At 35.3% G+C, this 21,031-nt stretch overlaps 1 protein-coding gene across 1 annotated transcript; it reads right to left on the bottom strand.

Annotated features, from left to right (window-relative positions):
* Positions 1-826: 826 nt before the first annotated feature.
* On the bottom strand, positions 827-8,764 carry LOC113039993 (serine/threonine-protein kinase Nek7-like). Its single transcript, XM_026198174.1, has 2 exons — positions 8,618-8,764; positions 827-2,497 (listed from the first exon to the last, which is right to left on the bottom strand). The coding sequence occupies exons 1-2, from the start codon at positions 8,729-8,731 to the stop codon at positions 2,387-2,389; spliced, it is 225 nt and encodes a 74-aa protein (XP_026053959.1). The 5' UTR covers positions 8,732-8,764; the 3' UTR covers positions 827-2,386.
* Positions 8,765-21,031: the final 12,267 nt, after the last annotated feature.

The following is a 21,031-nucleotide window of genomic DNA, read 5'->3' as shown; positions in this document are numbered from 1 at the left end:
AAAAAATAGGCCAGTAGCGTAAATTTACTGCAATCTTCAAAATAGCAAAAATGACTTGAATTAAAAATAATTCCAAAATCCCTATTATGTTTCTAGGAATAGAAAACACTAAAATAAAGAGATCTATTATATTCCTAATATTTTTCAGGAATCTGATGACTGAAATTTTGAATGGGATTTTGACTCCTAATTCCATTGTATAAACTCATTAGCTAACGATATGAAAGCTGCACCACAGAAAGAAGCCTCCATTCAGATCTATTACAATCAATGCAGTGCAGTTAGACTGTGCCGCCACAAGATGGATACCTGCATCTGTTTTCTAAAAGGAAAACATACACTAAATGCTCAGACGACAAACAAAAAAGAAAGAATCTCTTTATAACTAGCATCGACACTAGACCAGTGTGGCTAAAGATAGCAGCGTACAACAAGCACAATATCAATTGTGATGTTTACTTAAGTTTGTTTTCGTTGTTCTGTCAGTTCCAAGGGAGCAATTTCCAGTGATGAAACTAAACCGCTCTCCTTGAGGAATTCATTAGAATGAGAGGAAATAGTCCCCTTGCCGATGCTTTTCCTGGAGGGAATAAGCCGGACGTGGACCCTGGGGCACGAGCGCGACACGCTGCCAGCTAATAAAGCTCAGGGCTAAGTGGAGACAGTCGCTAAAAGAATACAAATAAACACAAGTGGGCGACGCTATGGGGGACTGATTGGCATGTGCAATTAAAAGACTCTGATTATAGAGTTTTATAGCTGAAAGTTTATACGTTATGCAAATTTTGCATATACATTGAAATAACCACAACACCAGAACACAGGGTTAACGTCATTTAATTTGATTTATTATTTTTATTTCAGTTAGCATATAAAGAATGAATGTGCATCTAGAATGTTAAACATAAACCGTCAAAAAAGACAAATAAATAAAAAGTTGCCTTTCCTTCCCCTCCCAAATGATTCGGGTGAAAGTAGAGAGAGTACAGTCTGGCAGACAGTGAGTGTCCGCTTCATGTGTGCTTTACCGCGGTAAAGGATCCAGATCTGGCTGGAACAGGCCTCGCGTGCCTCCTCAAGATAAATACATACTATTATTGATAAGGCAACAAGCGTAATCTGTTACGGTGTTAACAAAAGACGAAAGAAAAGGGTGATTATCGCAAAATACAGTAAAAAGAAAACTGTAAACACTAAAAATGCTCACGACTAAAGTTACAAAAAACATACCATTTTATACGTGGTACTATCACAGCAAGTCATACTGTCTGTGAAATGTGCTGCTGTGTGGAGAGTTTAACTTCATACGCTTGAGGAACTCATAGTAGACCCGAGTCTGCCAAAGATCACAAGCCACATTCTGGAAAGCAGCACTGTCTGGAAGAGGTCAAGACGTTTCGGTGAACGTAGCACCGTTTTGTAAACGTACCTCTTTCAGGATGCACGGTTGTCGAAAACCGATCGAAGGACGCAATTGCTGCCAATTCTGTATCAAAATTCGGTTTTGGTTTACGGGAAGAACAGTTTTCTGAAATACACGCAACAAGGCACTATGAAAGATGTGTGACTATTTATAAGTTACTACATTGCATGTTAGGCCTTTGCATTAATTATTTATTAAAGTTCAAGTATCAGCCGTAGAGGTGCTGATATAATTGGGTAGGATTCGCCTTTGAGAAATGGACTTCATTCTGAATGCATTACTTGAAATCTGGTGAACGCAAACGTATTGTCATGATCTATGATTCAATGCATTTTAAAAGGTCTAAGGCTTAAAATACTATGGAGTATTGCAATAAATGTTAAGATGCTGGACAGGCGATACTTGGATTGAATACATGTTTAGCGATGGACTAGTTATTTTGTCCTTGGAAACTGCGAGCACAATGCACAATGATCTCATGCTCTTTTAATAGAACGACAAACCTCTGAAATGTGCTTTTTAAGGGAAAATGTAATTCTCTTTTTATAGAGATGTTTTTCTCGTAAGGTTTCGCTGTGAAAAAGTTCTTGGAACGGCTGTTGTGGGATTTACAAAAGCATATCAGATTTACATTTCATGCTTGTGACAGAAAAAAAATCGAATGGAGGTAAATATGCAATCATTGATGGGACCAACATCGGAAAGAGCAAAAATCAAGCCGAAACAGTTTACAACACTGCTTATTTTTGCTTTTTTCTTCTTAGAAGTGCTATATGTAAAGGTCGGTTTTGTCTTTTTGATGTAGTTCTAGTAACCCAAAGGCCTTGCTTTGTGCCGTATGTTGTATTTTTTGTACTGAAAGATGCCAGGTTACATTACAATGGAGCAAAACAAGCTTTAAATGACATTTGTGGGCCAGACGAAGGTCTTAAAAGTAGAAGCACGAAGAATCGGGTGGCTGACTCAGTTTGCGATCGTCAAGGCGTGCATGTGTTTGGCGATGCCATATACGTAGGTGATGTCAGGCCTCTTCTCCGGGTCAGGGTTGATGCACATATCTACCAGTTTCCTCAGCTTGAAGGGGGAAAAACAAAACATAAAAGACAAAACGTTAATTCATCACACTGATCCTTACAGAGCTCCAGATTAAAAAAAGATGACAAGTGAGCCACTGAACAGTTGACAAATCACAGGTTTGTGCAAAGTTTTTGAAAAGTGGTTTATTTCACATTTGATGGGGTCCACCCTGATTATATTGGTGCCAAAGCATCAGTGTGAGTAACGCTTTTCAATATGGTTCCATTGTGTTAACTACATTTATATATGTGCGTATATACAGTATATATAACATTTATTTACAATTAGGGCTGCAACAATTCATCAATAAAATATGATTCTCATTATTGACTATATGGGTCTGCCCGTGCACATACAACTGCATCAGGTCACATCAAATTACAGCACTGAATAACGCATTTCTATGGACAAAATGCATCTACATATATTGGAAGAAACATAATGAGCTCCTGCAGGAAACGTATGTGATCCAAGCTGCCCAAAACATGAGAAATCTTTATTTTAAGTTTCAAGCTAATGCATTAGTGTAATGGCTTGCCTGTTCAGCCGCTTTTACAGATGTGTGTGTGCGTCCTCTTTTAGTTAATGGTCATATCCCTATCTGTAAATGTTCCCTATTCATGCAAGCCTTTCCATTTTTGCATAAAGGCCTGTCCTGACTGTCTGCGTTAAGTTTTAAATCTTTACTGAAAGAGCGCCATCGGGGCGGTTGCGCACGTTAAACAGACAGAACACAGAGAGGCGAGGGAGACAATATTCAGCGCAAAAACATTCATTCTGCTGAAATATCTGTTGTTTAACATTTATATTTAGGTTTAAAATTCATCATGCAGTGTGATTAATTTCTGAGAGTAGGAACTGTGGAGGGACAGCGGCGTGTAATTGTCTGAATATAAATATCAGATGCTTTTACAGGATAATGAAATGACAGTAAGAGAAGACCAAGATCAAAATCCACACGACACATGTTCCTGCAGAGCATTACTGTGATTTTATTCATCTCTATTGTTTTCATTTTTGATCTAGAGATTTAAACTATATTCATTATATAACCTACAGTGATTAACAAATTAATTAAAACAAATGTAAGGTTTTTAACCAATTTTGTAAGGTTTGTGCCACTGCTGCTCTTAACTTACAGTACTGGTAATTACCAAAATATTTCTTTAGCTCTCTGTATTGGTTAGACCTCCAATATGTGTAAGCTTTTTAGTAACAATAGTAAGGAGTCATATATCTTTAATGTTATAACAATTATTTCTGTTACCCGTGAAAGAAAGGCAGAAAAAAACTGTCAAGTGGCTTTATAGTGTTTTTTTATTCAGATACCCAATTAGTCAGAAAGTACATAAACAATGCCAGCAAGCATGCAAGCTGTTATTAAAGGCAATGGAGGGCATTTTTTTATTATGTGAATAAATACTAATTTAGTTGTTTCAGCTTGCTACTTGTCCAAAAATTACAAAAAAATCCGATAGATTTCTAAAATATTTGTGCTTTGTCTTATGGCAGGTGGTCTAATAAATTGTTAAGCACTGTATGTTTTCATATCATTCAGTGGAACATTTGTTTTAAGGACATTGGGCAGAATGTGGAAAAGTGTGTTTTGTTTTGTAAAATTAAAATAAAGAATATAGGGGTTTTAATCCGATTAATCAGAAAAAATAATCGTCCAACTAATCGATTATAATATAAAATAATGATAAAGTTGCAGCCCTATTTACAATTGTATATATTATCATGTTTTTACATATATAAATGAGAAATAATATAATATAATGTAATAATATAATATAATATAATATAATATGATATAATATAATATATGATACGATATGATATATGAGATATGATATGAGATATAATATAATATAATATAATATAATATAATATAATATAATATAATATAATATAATATAATATAATATAATATAATACAATATAATAATGTACACCAGGTTTTCTGGACTTTTGCTAGTAGAGACTATATTTTATAATATAGTTAATTTAGACTTACAATTGTCTTACATTTTGAAAAATATTCAACACACAATAAAACCTATAATGATAATAAAATAGTACATATTATTAATATAAAAAAATGTAGTAGTAAAATGAAAGAACAAGATTTTTATAAGGATAATAATAATCATCAAAAATAAACAAACACACTGAAACAGTTTTATTCACAGTCTGGAGCCTCGTATTAGTCATTGGGTCAAGACAAACAAGATGATTGACAAAAATGGCAAGCATTTCAGAGCTCAGTGAACAGGAGAGCCGAGGGATAGACTTTAAGCAATGTAACTTCCAGCAAGAAGCCCTCTGGCCCTGCGAATATTTGTTAATTCTCCGCTAAAAACATCCTAGACCAAAAAAACCCCGCAAGTCAGGGAAGTGATTGAGAGTCGTGATGCTGCACTGAGAAATAAACTGAGCACAGACAAGTGGCAGCAGCAGCAGCATCATTAAAAGTGGGGGGAAAGGGAAAAAAAGAGGAAGGAAAGAAGATGCCCCTGTGTCGGATCGCCATGGCAACCGCCTCTCTTGCCGGGGCCTGGCTGCTGTTGCATGGCGCGGCGTCTCCTAATCAGCCCGGCATGTGAAATGCAAATGCAGACAGTCTGAGAATTAGTGGAGAAGAAATGGGGGGCGGCGGCATTGGGGGCGAGCAAGGATGAAGATATGTAAAATATTCATGCTTTTGCGCGAGAGAAATGCGGGGGGTTCGATGGTCGCGTTTTTTCCCCCCCGTTTTAAGGGGGGTTGTCTGTCAGGTGAGATACAAGGAGATGGTAAATGACACACCAAAGATGAACGGCTGACACTTTTTTGCCTTTCGCCTTCAGGAGCATTGTTTACATGTAGACAGGGAGGGAGGCAGGCATTCCTGCAGCTCTGGAAAGCTGAAGGAAGTGCTGAATGGAGGATGAGTCGGGCCGGGCTTGTAAATAATAATAATGGCAGCTTTGGTCGGACGTGCCGGATCTTTCGGAAGATTTCGATGGCTGACATCAGAGAGTGACAGCATGTTACGAGGAAAGACCGGCAGTGCTGGAAATTCACAAGCTGGTGTGGTGATGGTCTACTTGATGGACTAGTATGAACAAGCATGGCAACTACAAGTTAGACACCGCTAACTAGTTTGAAAATGTAATTATGTCATCATTTTCTCACCTTCACGTTGTTCCAAAAAGACATGGGCATAAATACATGGAAATGTATTTAAAATACAAATACAAAATACTGGGTGGAAAAATGTATTTAAATACAAATACAAAATACTGTGTGGAAAAATGTATTTAAATACAAATACAGTATTTTGTATTTTGAAAATACACAAAATACATGTGAAACTGAAGATTCAGTGCAGGTATCCCTATTAGGCTGAAATCTATCTGGGTCTATTCTGAATGCCAAAAAGAAACCAATTTAGAAACTTTCGTTTTAATTTTATATACCTTTTTCCTTCCTCTGCAGTGTACAAAAAACTAACTTTTATAATGTTTTATCACCATCATTAAAAGCCAATGTGACAGACTGGCGTTCCAATGTGGCCCAGTTCTGTTTGTTTCACAATCTTAAAGTATCTGCCATCCAATATTGCTGACCTAACCCGCCCAGTTGAACTACTTGATGGAATTTCGATGGGTGATATGACCAAAATCTTAATTTTACTTTACAGTAACAATATATGGCATGGTTTCACAATTATCAATATCAGTTTTGATACCACAGCAAAAACTGAATTTCAAACTCTTTTGATGCTTTTTTTTACGCAAGTAGTATAGTAACTTTTATATTTGTTTAATGTAAAGTTTGTTTCTATATACATAATAAGAAAATATAAAGTTTATCTAAAATATGTTTAAACAAAACTAAAAGTGTGGTGTATCTCTCATCATTGTCCTCACAAATGCACACAATCACTACACTAAACTGATGTAGACAGACAATGATTAAACAAATTATTTAATCTCTACATAAACAAACATTTGCATAGATGGGTAAACACAATCACAATTTGGTGTCCAGTTGCATTTTCATAAAGCACCATGTTTGTAAAATTTTAAATGATTACATTTACAAAATGAGCCTGCATAGCAGAAATAATGAATAAAGTAATGGTAGGTGTTTAATACAATCGTTAATTGAAATAAAATAATTAATGAATTATAAAACATTAGTATTGTTCAATTTAGTGTTATACATATGTTATAGTATTATGTGTTTTGTTCTAATGTCACAAGTCACAATTTCAAGTTTACTGGTTTTAACTTGATTATTTAGTTAGGGTTTTTTCACGTGTCGTGAAAATGACTCACAACCTAATCAGTTTACATGTGAAGAAATCCATTTATTCATAAACTTCTCACGAGACGAGTGTTTGACGTAGACAGTATAAGAGATGTTTGACAAATTATTCGGCAAACTACTTCCTCTCATCGCTGTTTTTTCGTGGTTTGGAGAACATTTACTCAGAGTCGCCTACTGTTGTTTCACAGAATTATACAACGGAGAGCACGTCAAGCATAAAAGCCTTGTAGGTTTACTGAAGAGGGCATGCAGTAAGCAGGTTCATGGCGTAGAGCCATGCGAATTGCGAAAGTATAAACAAGACTTCAACTGCACAAAGCTAAAGAGAAAGCGGAAAATCCCATGTAAAAGATTTAGAAAAAGTTCCATCGATTCACAATTTATACCATTGTTACGAATCTATGATATTGTCATATGATATCATATCACCCATCCCTAACATGCAGTAACGTTAATGATTCAAACACATTTGACAAGCTACTTTAATCAACAAGTAGCACATCCTCACTTTATTCCAGAAAAATTGCCGATCCAAGGCTGGGTTGTACAGCTGCGGCTCATGTGGATGAATGTTGGGGTTGGGGGGGAGGGGCGTGTCTGGTCTGAACTAGTTGATGCATGAAAACAGCACCCTGATAAAGAGGTTGACTGGCTCAAAGTATTTTGAGTATTTTGAAAATACAAAAATACTCGTCTTAAATGTATTTAAATACAAATTACATCTTCAAAATAGTGTAAATAATGACAAGATTGACATTTTTGGGTGAACTATCCTGTTAAGGACAACAGAATGGTGATATAGTCACAACTATTAAAGGAGAAATTACAATTTTCTGCTAATTTATTCACCAACGTCATCCAAGATATTCATGTTTGTCTTTCTTCAGTTGCAAAAAAATGAAGGTTTTTGAGGAAAACGTTGCAGGATTTTTCTGCATTTAGTGGACTTCAATGGGGATCAGTGAGCTGAAGGTCCGAATTGCAGTTTTAAATGTAGCTTCGAAGGGCACTATAGGATCCCAGCCGAGGAATAAGGGTCTTATCACACCGGGGTGGTGTTAGCGCAGTGGATAAGACGCATGCCTTTGGTGTGAGAGACACGGGTTTGAATCCACTGTGAGACACCAATGTGTCCCTGAGCAAGACACTTAACCCCTAGTTGCTCCAGAGTCGTGCGACCTCTGCCATATATAGTAATTGTAAGTCGCTTTGGATAAAAGCGTCAGCTAAATGAATACATTTAAATGTTATCAAGTGAAACAAAATTTTTATATAAAAAAAATATAAAAATGTATACTTTTTAACCAAAATTGCTCATCTTGCACCAGCTCTTCAATGCACATGCATGATTACACGCATTGCATACTCATGTAGGAGTCACACACAATTAATTCTTCATCTGAAGCTCCATTGAAACTACAATTTGAACCTTCAACTCATTGGCTCCCATTGAAGTCCATTATATGGAGACAAATCCTAGAACGCGTTCTTCAAAAACCTTACTTTCTTTTCGAATGAAAAGAAAGTCATGAACATCTAGTATGACATGGGTGTGAGGAAATCATCAGAAAATTTTCATTCTGGAAGTGAACATTCTCTAAAATGAGGTCAGACTTTCGGCAAAACATCACAGCAAATCTGCGTTAAAATTTGCTGTGAAATCTGATGATAAATTACGAATTGCGTGGATTGTTATCGAGATGACTGGATTTTGTCTGTGAAAATTTGCCGTACAAACATTCAGAAGAATGAAATACAGAAAAACAAAGAGTGTAAAAATCTCTTGCATTTGAAACATACCTCCTCAGAGTAATGGTCAGACGGTAGTGGCGGGTAGTCACACTGCTCAATCTTTTTACACAGTGAGTAAAGGTTCATTTTGTCCCCGTAGAATGGACTCTGCAGGGCAGCCATCTAAGTGAAGAGAAAAGATAAGACAAAAAGGCACTTTAGAGAGAAGGACATTTGGTTCCAGACATCTTGTTAGCTTAAAAAATGGGTTACACGTTCTTATGGAACAATCTGTCAAGCTTCATATCATGATCATTTCAATTCAATTTATTCATTCCTTAAGTTTGCAATTTCATCAAATGTGTAACTAGTGAAAATGCATTTACAATTATATTTTACTGTTCTTTCCATGGCTGTGCCATTAAATGACTCCAGAGTTCACACCTGGAGGTTCAGTAAGTACCCATCTCTCATAAACAATACTGCAATGCACACTAAATCTTCATCAAGCAGAGGCTGACTGTTTGTGGAGTGACTACGGTGTCCCATGTCACAGACGGAAGCAGACAACTGCCATCTGTTTGCTCAAGACGTCAGAAAGCTGAGAGTCAGGTCTATAGAGCATGTATCATGTCACTCCCAAGACACTGTGCATTACATTAATCATATTAAGCACAATACACATTTTTCATAATATAATAAACTCATTAACCTAACTATAGGATGTTTAGCTTCTTGTAGTATTAAGATAGAATTTGACTGATGATGTGTGGAGACAAATGAACATATTTTGAACATTTCACTGGTTCATTTAACTTACAAATTCACAGTTTTTAATCCAAATTGTATTTTTACTTGTCATGCTCTCAGGTGGTAAATTAAACCAGTCTTAATCAGTTTCTTGGGCAACGAGCCACTTCTCTGTATTTTGGGTGAACACATTTTATGAATGGGTACTCAAACATCATTTGTTAAATCAAGGTGAAGTGAGTCCACATTGCTCACCATGTTGTGTGGGCAAAATGCATGCTGACAGTCAAAACATGTCATCATAGACAAAGCTTAAGAAACTTTTTGGCAGAAAATTTATTTTTTTTACCCTCATGTTTTTCCGACCAGACTTTTGGAAAGCATCTGTCTTTTTTGCACATACAATGGAAGACAATGGGGTCCAAAGTTGTTGTTTTGGACCCCAATGACTTTCAATGTGGAGATGTGGAGAGAGAAAAAGCTGGAACATTCTTCAAAATGGACAATGATAGCCAGACCATGTCATTGGAGACAAGATAATTAAATTTCACTGTTTTGGTCAATGGCTTCATTGGAAACTGAAATTTATTTATTTACTTTTTGGTTTGGTTTTTTGACTATATTTTCTCTTGCCACAATTTTGGTGGATTGCTGCTTTTTTTTTTGTCCATATACAGTACGTAATGGAAACAACCCCATCAGACCCTACTGACTCACGGTTTAAACAAAAACACTTAGATGCTTTTTGAAAAACAAAGTCATAGAGGTTTTAAACGACATGAGAGTGAGTAACTGATGACGTGCTTTACCACTAACCACAGATGGCAAGTATCTCCAATAAAACCAATACTTTAAAAATTAGCATGAACTATAGGTTTGTCATAATACATTTTATTAATTAGGACCCATCTGCCAACTCATGGCCAATTAGCTTGCTATATCTGGACTGAAACACTTTACAGAATTATATGGATGTCCTGTCTCAATAAAGCCTTAGAAAAAAGACTGTGACATTTCAGCTTTTCAGTGTATGTTTTGTAGAAAAAAGCCAGAAAGAGATGAACAACACTGTCGATGTCACAATTCTAGGACATAAATCACGGTGGTACTGAAGACATGCAGTGCATCCTGGTAGCCTGGAGCTGTGCAATCCCGCTCAGCCAGGAAGGCGATGCTTTGATGACGTTATGAGATTATGATACTGCAAAAGCAGACTGGCAAAAACAGCTCCAAGCAAATCCACTGACTGTGGGTGAGGATATTTTCAGAAAAAAGCTTTCCAGATGCCAAGCATTCGAGCCACACAATACTCGCACGAAACCACTACACCGCAAACGCACCCTGGACGAGAACTCAATTAAATTGACATAGAAGGACAGAGAGGAAACGGCGAGCGAGTTAAAGGGGTGGGGGCGAGGGGGGTGTGATCGAGAGAGGCGAAACGACGGTCTTGGCTGTCAGAGGAGAAGCGTGGACTGGCAGAACTCATGGAGCAGAGCCGGATTCATCGCTGCTCCGCACGAAATAGGAACGGGAGGGGCGGCGGAAGGAAGGGGGAGCCCCTCTTAATCACTGGCAGTGCTGGAACTGGGAGGACTGGGATGTTTCTATAACATGTAGCGCTCTTACGGGAACCAGAAGTTCTTGTTTTTTATCTAAATGTGCCAGAGCAAAACTCGTCAACTCGTTTTGGGGTATTGTGTCAGCGCAAGTCCAAACAGACCACGCCTAAGTGTCAAAGCCTGCATTCATACATTAGCAAAAATACAGTTAAGTGGCATACAAATTAAAGTGATAATTAAATTATATTACCAGTCACATCATTTTTTTAAGATTCACACTTGTATTTAAGAAATAGTTTGGTTAGCCTGTGTGGTGTTGCATTTTTTCTTCTTGTTATGTTTTTGTTCTAAAAAAGCATATTGAAGGATGCAAAAACTCAACTAAGGAACTGTGACATTTTAGCAGATGTTCTGTGAAACGAGGCACAACTTTGCTAAAGCAAAGAGATAAATAACAAATGAAAATCTGAGTTATGCCATCTGAAAGTTTTAGATCCAGTCACTGCCTTCTATCACACCAGCTCCAAAACATTCAAAGCGGTTTTCAATTGATCTAAATATGACAAATGATCGTATTTATATATTGATAATATATTTATTATCAATATATAAAATAAAATATATGTATTTGAGTAATGTATAATATGTATTCAAAGCAGGTGTGGTTTCTATGAGGAGGCAAGGGAGACAGTGCTCAATCAAAATATTGGATGAGGGAAAAAAAATAGTAGTACAAAAAAAACCTCCTTCAATATCATTAAATATAACTAATATAAATAAAAGTGCACCACTTGTTTCTCTAAAAATGCTGAGATAAACAGCGACACCAGCAGGTACAGCAGGAGTTGGCCGTCTCTCTCTCTCCTCCCCTGAGCCCATTGAGTTTTAACAGACCCCCTGAAGTGTGCGGTGAGTTAGGTGGGGGGTAATTGAGAATGAATGGGGGAAAGACATATGGATATGACTGGTTATGTTTGGCTAAGATTGTTTAATGCAATAAATCCCATAAAACATACACATATATATATATATATATATATATATATATATATATATATATATATATATATATATATATATATATATATATATATATATATATATATATATGTTATACCTATAGAGTAATTTCATAGCAACATCTGTCTCGGAAGCGTGCCGCTGCTCTTGCAATGAGTTCCTCGGGATAATTGCAACGTGCAGTACCGTAGAACAACATTTAGCGAGAAGAAAATGCAGCAGCAGCTTTGACTGTTTACATGTGGTGTGCGTACCTGTGGAAGTGTGGCCACAGAGGGGGGTCAGGGGCGAGTAGCAGCTGTAGCCAGCAAAGGGTTAAACAAGGACCACCATATTTTCATGCATCTTCTGCTTCTGACAGATGAAAAATGTCAACTGTCCTGTTTTTATTTTGGAGTTTTTGCACTATTCATCTGGTTCATTAGTGCCTGGGCGCTCTTGGCCCTGACAGCTGCTCGCCCCGTGCTCCCGGCCCCTGAATTTTTCAGGCTAATTTGATTCGGGGCGCCCAGGCGATGGGCAAGATGATTGACTTGCTCCCTGACCCCCGGAGCCCAGCAGCTCCCCTCATTGGTATTCTAGAAGAGTCCACCCCGCACCACGCTGGCCTGCTGTCTGTCTGCGGGGCTTCGGCTACCGGTGCATGGTGGCCAAAGACACACGCCTTTACACACTCACACGCACACACAAAGGGGGGGGGGGGGGGTTGCACACACAGACACCAAAGCTCAGAGGAACATACTTAAACAGAATCTCAACCACCAACACATAAGTGCACTGACACAAATACACACCAAACAAGTAAAAACAGCCACACCTGCTCAGAAACACACACACACATAGATAGATGCTCACAATATCACAACAGGAAGGAAAAATAACTAAAGACAAACACATATGGCCACCCAGATAGGAAGACAAAAACAGACTCTTTTCTAATACCTACCTGAATATAACCTGACTGCCCTGGCTTGCAACAGTACCTTTTTAATGGGTGAACCACTAAGGCCAAACCATATTTTTTATATATTCATACAGAGCATTTTTTTCCTGTATGCAAATGCAGACACACACACACACACACACATACACGTCTATGTTACTAAGAGGGGACTATCACTCTACACTGACCAAGAGGGGACCAGTGTTTCTGGTCATTTTTAAGAAACAAAAATTACATACAAAATTTTCATTTGAGGTCTTTTTTCATAATATAACTGAAAAAATGCATTTTTAATTTTTTTTTAAAAACATGCCAAGTGGGGACCTGAGTGACGTCTACCTATCCAACAGAGGACCTCCATAGACTGTGTGTGGAAACACAAGGGCAATTGTACCAAGTCTTTCTTTACAATCTAACTGTATTTAAATGCAACTCTAAACTTTGAAACATTCACACTATATCTCCATTGAAGAAATATTCTAATAGAAATCCAAAATGTTTAATAAATTAGTATGACATGCAGATATTTTCGGGGCTTGAGACTAATACAAATACACTTCTCAATATATGAATGCAATCACACAGATAATAAGACAAAACAAGCAAGACACTATAGTTAATTTGAGGATAGCAAAAATAAAGTAAAATAAAGAGCTCTTTAAGATAACAATTGCATGTCAATACTTCTGACAGTAAAGAGTGCATGTGTTAGATAAAATGAGTTTGGTCCCCAGTTAGATGGTGACGTGTGACGCCTGTTAGACTGAATCACCTCTTCTTACATCACAGACACATTAACATTATATGTTAAGTTAAAAAACAACATTATATGTTAACTTAAGAAACAATATTATATGTTAACTTAAGAAACAATATTATATGTTAACTTAAGAAACTACATTATATGTTAACTTAAAAAACAATATTATATGTTAACTTAAGAAACAACATTATATGTTAACTTAAACAATATTATATGTTAACTTGCTGCATTGAAAAATTTCAGTTGAGTTCAGTAAAACACCTTTTAACCAGGCTACTTTAGCTGTTTAACACTGACATTTTTCAGAGGCTCCATTGTTTTATGGTATTATCAAAAAAAAAAATAAAAAAAATAAATGTAATTTGTTAAATGTAAAGGCAACCAAACAGATCACGTCATACTTCACCATCTAACTGGGGACCGGTTTGATCTTGGAGGCCAATTTATTTATTTTTTTTGATAGATGGATGGATGGATAGAACAGATAGATGGAATAGTGCTAATGTTGATCTGAACACTTAGGTCCCCTGTTAAATGGTAAACTGCGACATCTCTTTGGTTGCTTTGACATTTCTTGCCAATTTCATGTTAACTTTGAAAATATTCAATTGGCTAAATTTCTAAATCAATGTTACAATCAACATATATTGTAACATTATATTATCATCCTTGCCATAGCATTCAGAGATGGTGAGAATGTGAAATATTGTTAAATGTAAGGTCAGCCGATCAGGCGTCACACTTCACCATCTAACAGGGGACCAGTGTGCTTTTTTTTTTTTTAATGCAACAATCAATATATAATTTTGAAAAACTGACATATTATAACCAAAAATTCCTCATAAAGTAGACTACCAGTAAATTTGATAAAAATTATTCTGCCAATAGACCTGACCATTTTTTGCTTAAGTGCTATCTGATATTATCAAGATGAATTTGTTCTGACAGGTTAACTCTGAGTTCTTGTCATCTTTTATTACCATTATCTAAACTATAGCAAATAAACTGTGAGAATGTGTGAAATGTTCAGGGTGTCTGAATAAATGTAGTTTTTACTGTATACATACACAATATACATATATGTACTTATAATACTGACACATTGAGAAGTGTCATTATAGTTAGTTTGTTAGTACTTAGTTTCTTTATTTTTCAAATAATAATAATAGTAATAAAAAATAGTAATATAATTAGAGTCAGCCAGCTGTCAACAGTTCAAGGGCAGAGGTAATGCCTCTTATAATTAACTATATATATATATAATTATTATTATTTTTTTTTACATTTATTTGACATTTTCTTGGCTTAACCCCAAAACACTTCTCAACGTATGAATGCAATCAAAACCCATTCCTGAGAAGGTCCTATCAGTGATGATAATCTATCTACAGATAGATAGATAGATAGATAGATAGATAGATAGATAGATGGATGGATGGATGGATGGATGGATGGATGGATGGATGGATGGATGGATGGATGGATGGATGGATGGATGGATGGATGGATGGATGGATGGATGGATGGATGGATGGATGGATGGATGGATGGATGGATGGATGGATGGATGGATGGATGGATGGATGGATGGATGGATGGATGGATGGATGGATGGATGGATGGATGGATGGATGGATGGATGGATGGATGGATGGATGGATGGATGGATGGATGGATGGATGGATGGATGGATGGATGGATGGATGGATGGATGGATGGATGGATGGATGGATGGATGGATGGATGGATGGATGGATGGATGGATGGATGGATAGAACAGATAGATGGAATAGTGCTAATGTTGATCTGAACACTTAGGTCCCCTGTTAAATGGTAAACTGCGACATCTCTTTGGTTGCTTTGACATTTCTTGCCAATTTCATGTTAACTTTGAAAATATTCACTTGGCTAAATTTCTAAATCAATGTTACAATCAACATATATTGTAACATTATATTATCATCCTTGCCATAGCATTCAGAGATGGTGAGAATATGTAATATTGTTAAATGTAAGGTCAGCCGATCAGGCGTCACACTTCACCATCTAACAGGGGACCTGTGTGCTTTTTTTATTTATTTACTGCATTAAAATCTTCAGTTGGCTCCAGTAAATTAAATGAACTGAATGTCTTTTAACATTTGCACATTTGAGTTTGAGTTTTGACCTCCATGTGTATTAGTGTCAGGTGTTGTATGGACAGCTACAATAAAATACTTTAAGCATTGGCACTTTAGTCATTTAACACACTAACATTTCTCAGAGCAGCACTTGATTTAGGGGCTCCATTTTTATTATCAACATTGCCATTACATTCAGAAATAGGCAGAATATTCTAAACATTCATGTGAAATTTTAATTGTTAAATGTAAAGGCAAGAAAACAGATAACCATTTGGATCTTTGGAGGTAATACATACATACATATATATACATACATATACATATACATATACATATATATATATATATATATATATATATATATATATATATATATATATATATATATATATATATATATATATATATATATATATATATATATGCAGACTTCCTGCATTGAAAAGGATATTGTGAAAAAACAAAACAGCATTTTGAATGAAATCAAGTAAAACTTTATTCTCATAATCTCTCTAAAAATAGCTCTCAGGGTTTATGGGCTCAGTACTGTTGACCCAAACTTCTCTTAACTGAAATTATTCTGTTGAGCACAAAGTATTTAACTGTTTTCCAGTCTCTTCCATTATCCTTTAGAATCCTGTTTGCATTTATGCATCTTTCACAGTCCACTTTTCCAGGAGCCTTCATTTCCTCAAAGTAGATCTTGAAACAGTGTTCTATGAGTTTCCTCTCTGTTTCTGACCAGGGCTTTCTGGCTCTTGCTATTTAACAAAATTAAAAGATAAAAAATATATATAGTGAATAAATATATGAATGAATGAAAAAAATGTAATGTCAGTAATACATACTTTACAAAGTTGAAAACATGAAAAGACAATGATCTTCAGCTCTTCAGTATTGTTTATGGTGAATGGAACATACCATTTTGATTTAATGGCACTAGTGATTTACTGATGTGTCCAAGACTGAAGTCTGAAGTCTTTTCTGAGCCGGCTGCCCTTATTTCAGAAAGATCATCATTTGTGTCACTATTTCCTGAAACCACATGGATATTGCTGTAGCTGTTTGTGGTTGATATTTGATAAGACCAGTGATCAAAACCTGTAAATTCACACCAGTATTTATATCTAATCATTTGAATGCTTATTGTAAACTCTACAATAAGTCTTTGCACATAGTTTTGACTTCCTGAAGGCATTCCTCAATAGTAGGACGCTCTTCCACTGATTTGCTCAGCATTCTGCTTAAGATAGTCTTTCATCCCATTGAAGACTGAAGTTACTCGTTCTGACATGTAGAGACAGACCAAGTGGATCCTGGGTGTAGGGTGTAGTTGTCTGATCAGGGTGTTGTCCATCCGTCTGTAATGGACCAAGCATCCTGCTACCTGTAATATAGAAGATTCATTTATATCAATCTCTAGTAATGGCCACCTGACTAAGCTGTACAGAATTAATAATGATATTGTTATGAACGCTGAAAGTGACATGCAGAACATTTCAACAAGTGCTCTTTTTTGTAAAACTGATTTTAATTCATGCTTTAATTAATTATTTTAATCATATTTGTTACAGACTAAAATTTTATTATTGCATACATTAAACTTTTTGACTTGCATCCCCTTTTATACTCAAACCCAGACCCAAATTAAAAGAAGTAATTCATGTAATAACACACTAGTAATTCATGATTAACCTAACATTTTAAGGATCCAGAATTGTGCATTAGTTAAGAATAAACAAACCAGTAATTAATTATTAACTTTTTCACAATTATTGAGTGGCACTTACTAAGTGATATTCAAGTTTATTGACCAGAATAAGCCAATAATTAATGATTAACTAATGCATTATTCTGAATTACCAATGCATTATTGCCTTAAAATAAAGTGTTTTTTGTTAAGTGTAAAGTTTCACTTTACAATAAGTCAGGTCAAGTCAATTTCTATTTATAGAGCACAACATTAACACAACCATCATTGATCCAACGTGCTTTACAAGAAAAGGTTACTTTAAAAGCAACAGAGATCAAAAATTAAAATAAAAAATATGTATATATACACATTTAAAAAAATAAAAACATACATCAAAAGAACCGTACACCGCATCACTCAAATGCAAGGGTGTAAAAATGAGTCTTTAAGTTTGATTTAAAAACACTGAGCGATGGACAGGACACATTAACTAACAATGAGAAATACATTTGTTTAAATATTTAAGCTTTGTTAACATTAAAAAAATACAACTGTTTATTTTTTGTTAATGTTAGCTCAACTACATTAAATAATATTTATTAATACATTATTAAAATCAAACATTGTATTTGTTAATGATGAAAGTAATGTTTACTAACATTAATAAACACTTTAAAAGTGATTTTCATGTTAACTAGTGTTAACCAATGACATCTTATGGGAAAGTGCTACTATTTTATGAAATATAGTAAAGACCATACCAGTGCGGATTGTTTTTTCTTCACTTTGATCAATAATCTCTATTGTGTTGTAGTGCTATCTGCTCTGTTCACGCTCTCTCTCTCCACAAACATCACACCTCTCACAGGATCAACACCTAACCAGTGAGTCTGGGATCAGGAAGACTGGTTTAATGTTTTTAAAAGAAGACTTTTCTGCTAATCAAGGCTGCATTTACCTGATCAGAAATATTGTAAAATGAATTTAAAATTGTGAAATAGTATTACAATTTGAAATAACTGTTTTCTTATCGAATGTTCTTTAAACTGTAATGTATTTCTGTGTAGTGCAGCTGTATTTTCAGCATCATTACTCCACTCTTCACTTTCAAATGATCTTCAGAAATCATTTGAATTAGCTGAATTGATGTTCTTTTATGATCAATTATTATTGGTTCTCAATCATTAATAAGGATTCTTATATTATCAGTGTTGAAAGCATCTTTTCCTGCTTCATAGTTTTGTGGAAACTGTGATATATAGTACTTTTTAGGATTACTTAATGAAAAAAAAGTTCAAAATTACAGCATTTATTTAAAATAAACTGAATAGACCTATATAGAGATATCTATAGATATATTGTCTATATATACAGTATACGTATAGAGAGAGAGAGAGAGAGAGAGAGAGAGAGAGAGAGAGAACTGTTACTTTAAACTGTGATAATATATCACTATTATATAGTTTTCACTGTACTTTTTATTATTGAATAAATGAAGACTTGGTGAGCAGAATATTCTTTTAAAGACATTTAAAAAATCGTACTGATCCCAAACTGATTTAACATTGTTTGTAACAAGTTTGCCAGGTTAATTCCATTATTTTACATTAAAACTCAAAGGAAGTTTGACTACTACAAATAAATAACAATTCATGAAATAACTCTGAAATATGAGCTAAAGTTATTGAAATAGAAATGTACAAACCTGTCTCCATGGGCAGTCAGGATCTCCGCAGTCGAACATCATTTCTTCTCCTTTAGTGATGTTTGTGGTCACAAATGCACACAAATGTGCTCTTTTCTGTTCATCAACAATCTGTTGGTCACAAACACATACACACACACATATTAGCTTTAGAGAATACATACATTTATGATACAAGTTTAATATGTGTCCCAGTTGTTTTCGAGTTCCAATGATTATCAATATTTTATATTTTATCAATTATGATTATCAGTACATTACAATCTTTATAACAGTGCATCAAAATTAAAATACACTAAATATTCAAGCCACTGATCATCTATAATTTCTGTTTCTGTATTTTTTCACACTGCACACTATGAACTAGTAATAACATTGCACAGTACACTTCTTGAAATTCAAAAGCTACTATGCCAAGTATTTAATTAATATTTGCAGTCATACACTATTGGAGACAGAGTCTTAATTGATATCTTACCTTTCTCTTGACTCTTGACTGAAATGTGTCTTTATCTTTCCCAGATGCGATGAATTTCAAAGCTTCCTTTTCAGTACAGACTCTTCTGGGTCTCATTTTCCTGTGAAATATTCAAGATCTTTTTAGGGTACACTGCATTTGCCAAAATGAAAAACAATATTTAGAAACAACCACAAAAAAATCTATCAACAAATGAACAAATATATACAGTAAATAGAGATTAAACAGCACTAACATTTACTAAGAGACTACATGCAAATTTTAACAGTCTGTATGCATTTTTGGCAGACATTTATTTTTTAAGGCTACCATTTACATGTTATCAGAATCTAAATTCAGAATATATAACTTACCTTTTCAGTGTTGAATGGAAAAAAGAGATGAGAAATGGCCTTAGTAGGCTTTGTTGTATGTGGTCCCTTGTAGGCAATGTAGGAATCCTCAAAAAGCAGTTTGTCCTTTAAGGTTTTGGAATTTTATTTCACAAAAAACTAAAAAATTCAATGTAGATTCTGTCAGGAAAACAGTATATATACAACCCAACCCAGCTATCTGGAGCGTGATTGGATGAGACTCAGTTAGCCCGGATACTGTTGGTACTGTTGCGTTGAAGGGCCAGGTGATAATGCTCAGGAATGTGGAGACATTAGTGTTATTAGCATATGAAGAGAGCACAATCAGTTTTCCAGACGCTGCTGGGGGAATTGGGGGATGTGGGGATTCTTTAAAACAAGTCACTTTGACTGGGATTGGTTTGCTTTTAGATTATGTAGCTTGAAAAATAATCAGGGAATTTTTATTTTTTTTTACACTCAAGGGCATTTAGTGCTAGAAAGATTATAAAAGTATTAAAAACTATTCGTGTTGTATTCAAAGTCTTCTGAAGCCATACAATAAGTTTATGTGAAAAGTTTCAACATTGAGGTATTAATTGCTGAAAATAATTCCACTCCATAAACACAGTCATCATAAAATACAGCTGAATTGAGTTTGAAATAAAAGACAACAAAACTGTCGTAATAAATGTCCCTGTCCACAGCGTTTGTCTGTTGATGCAAAGGTATCTTAATGAAACCAGTGAAATACCCTGCACATGGAAAAAACTGCACTAAACGGACAAACTAAAAAATTTACACCAAGGGCTCCTGACAAGAGTTCAAGGATTGAGAAAGTGTGTAAAAGACGGTCCCCAATGAGATTGTGAATTGTGACGCCTGTTTGGTTGCCTTACATTTTCCAATATTTCATATTCTGTTTATCTATGAAACAACAATGTTGATAATACACTAAAACAGCCATTCTTTCCATCCAGAAATAGTTAACTAAGTTAAAATAAAAACATAAGACATAGAGTGACTCGTCAGGTCGAGATGCAATGCATAAGAGAATGGCCAGCACGCTGATGACTGGTCATACAGAAGCTGATCATACAGATGACCGGCCATA

This window comes from Carassius auratus, chromosome 22 (assembly GCF_003368295.1).
Source record: "Carassius auratus strain Wakin chromosome 22, ASM336829v1, whole genome shotgun sequence".
Lineage (NCBI taxonomy): Eukaryota > Metazoa > Chordata > Actinopteri > Cypriniformes > Cyprinidae > Carassius > Carassius auratus.
This window is presented reverse-complemented; position numbering and strand designations above follow the sequence as displayed.

Bases quoted from the DNA above. Each gene is read 5' to 3' on its own strand.
- LOC113039993 (XM_026198174.1), bottom strand. From the start codon at position 8,731: ATGGCTGCCCTGCAGAGTCCATTCTACGGGGACAAAATGAACCTTTAC. The intron at 2,498-8,617 runs GTATGTTTCAAA...TCCCCCTTCAAG, and splicing joins CTGACCATTACTCTGAGGAG to CTGAGGAAACTGGTAGATAT.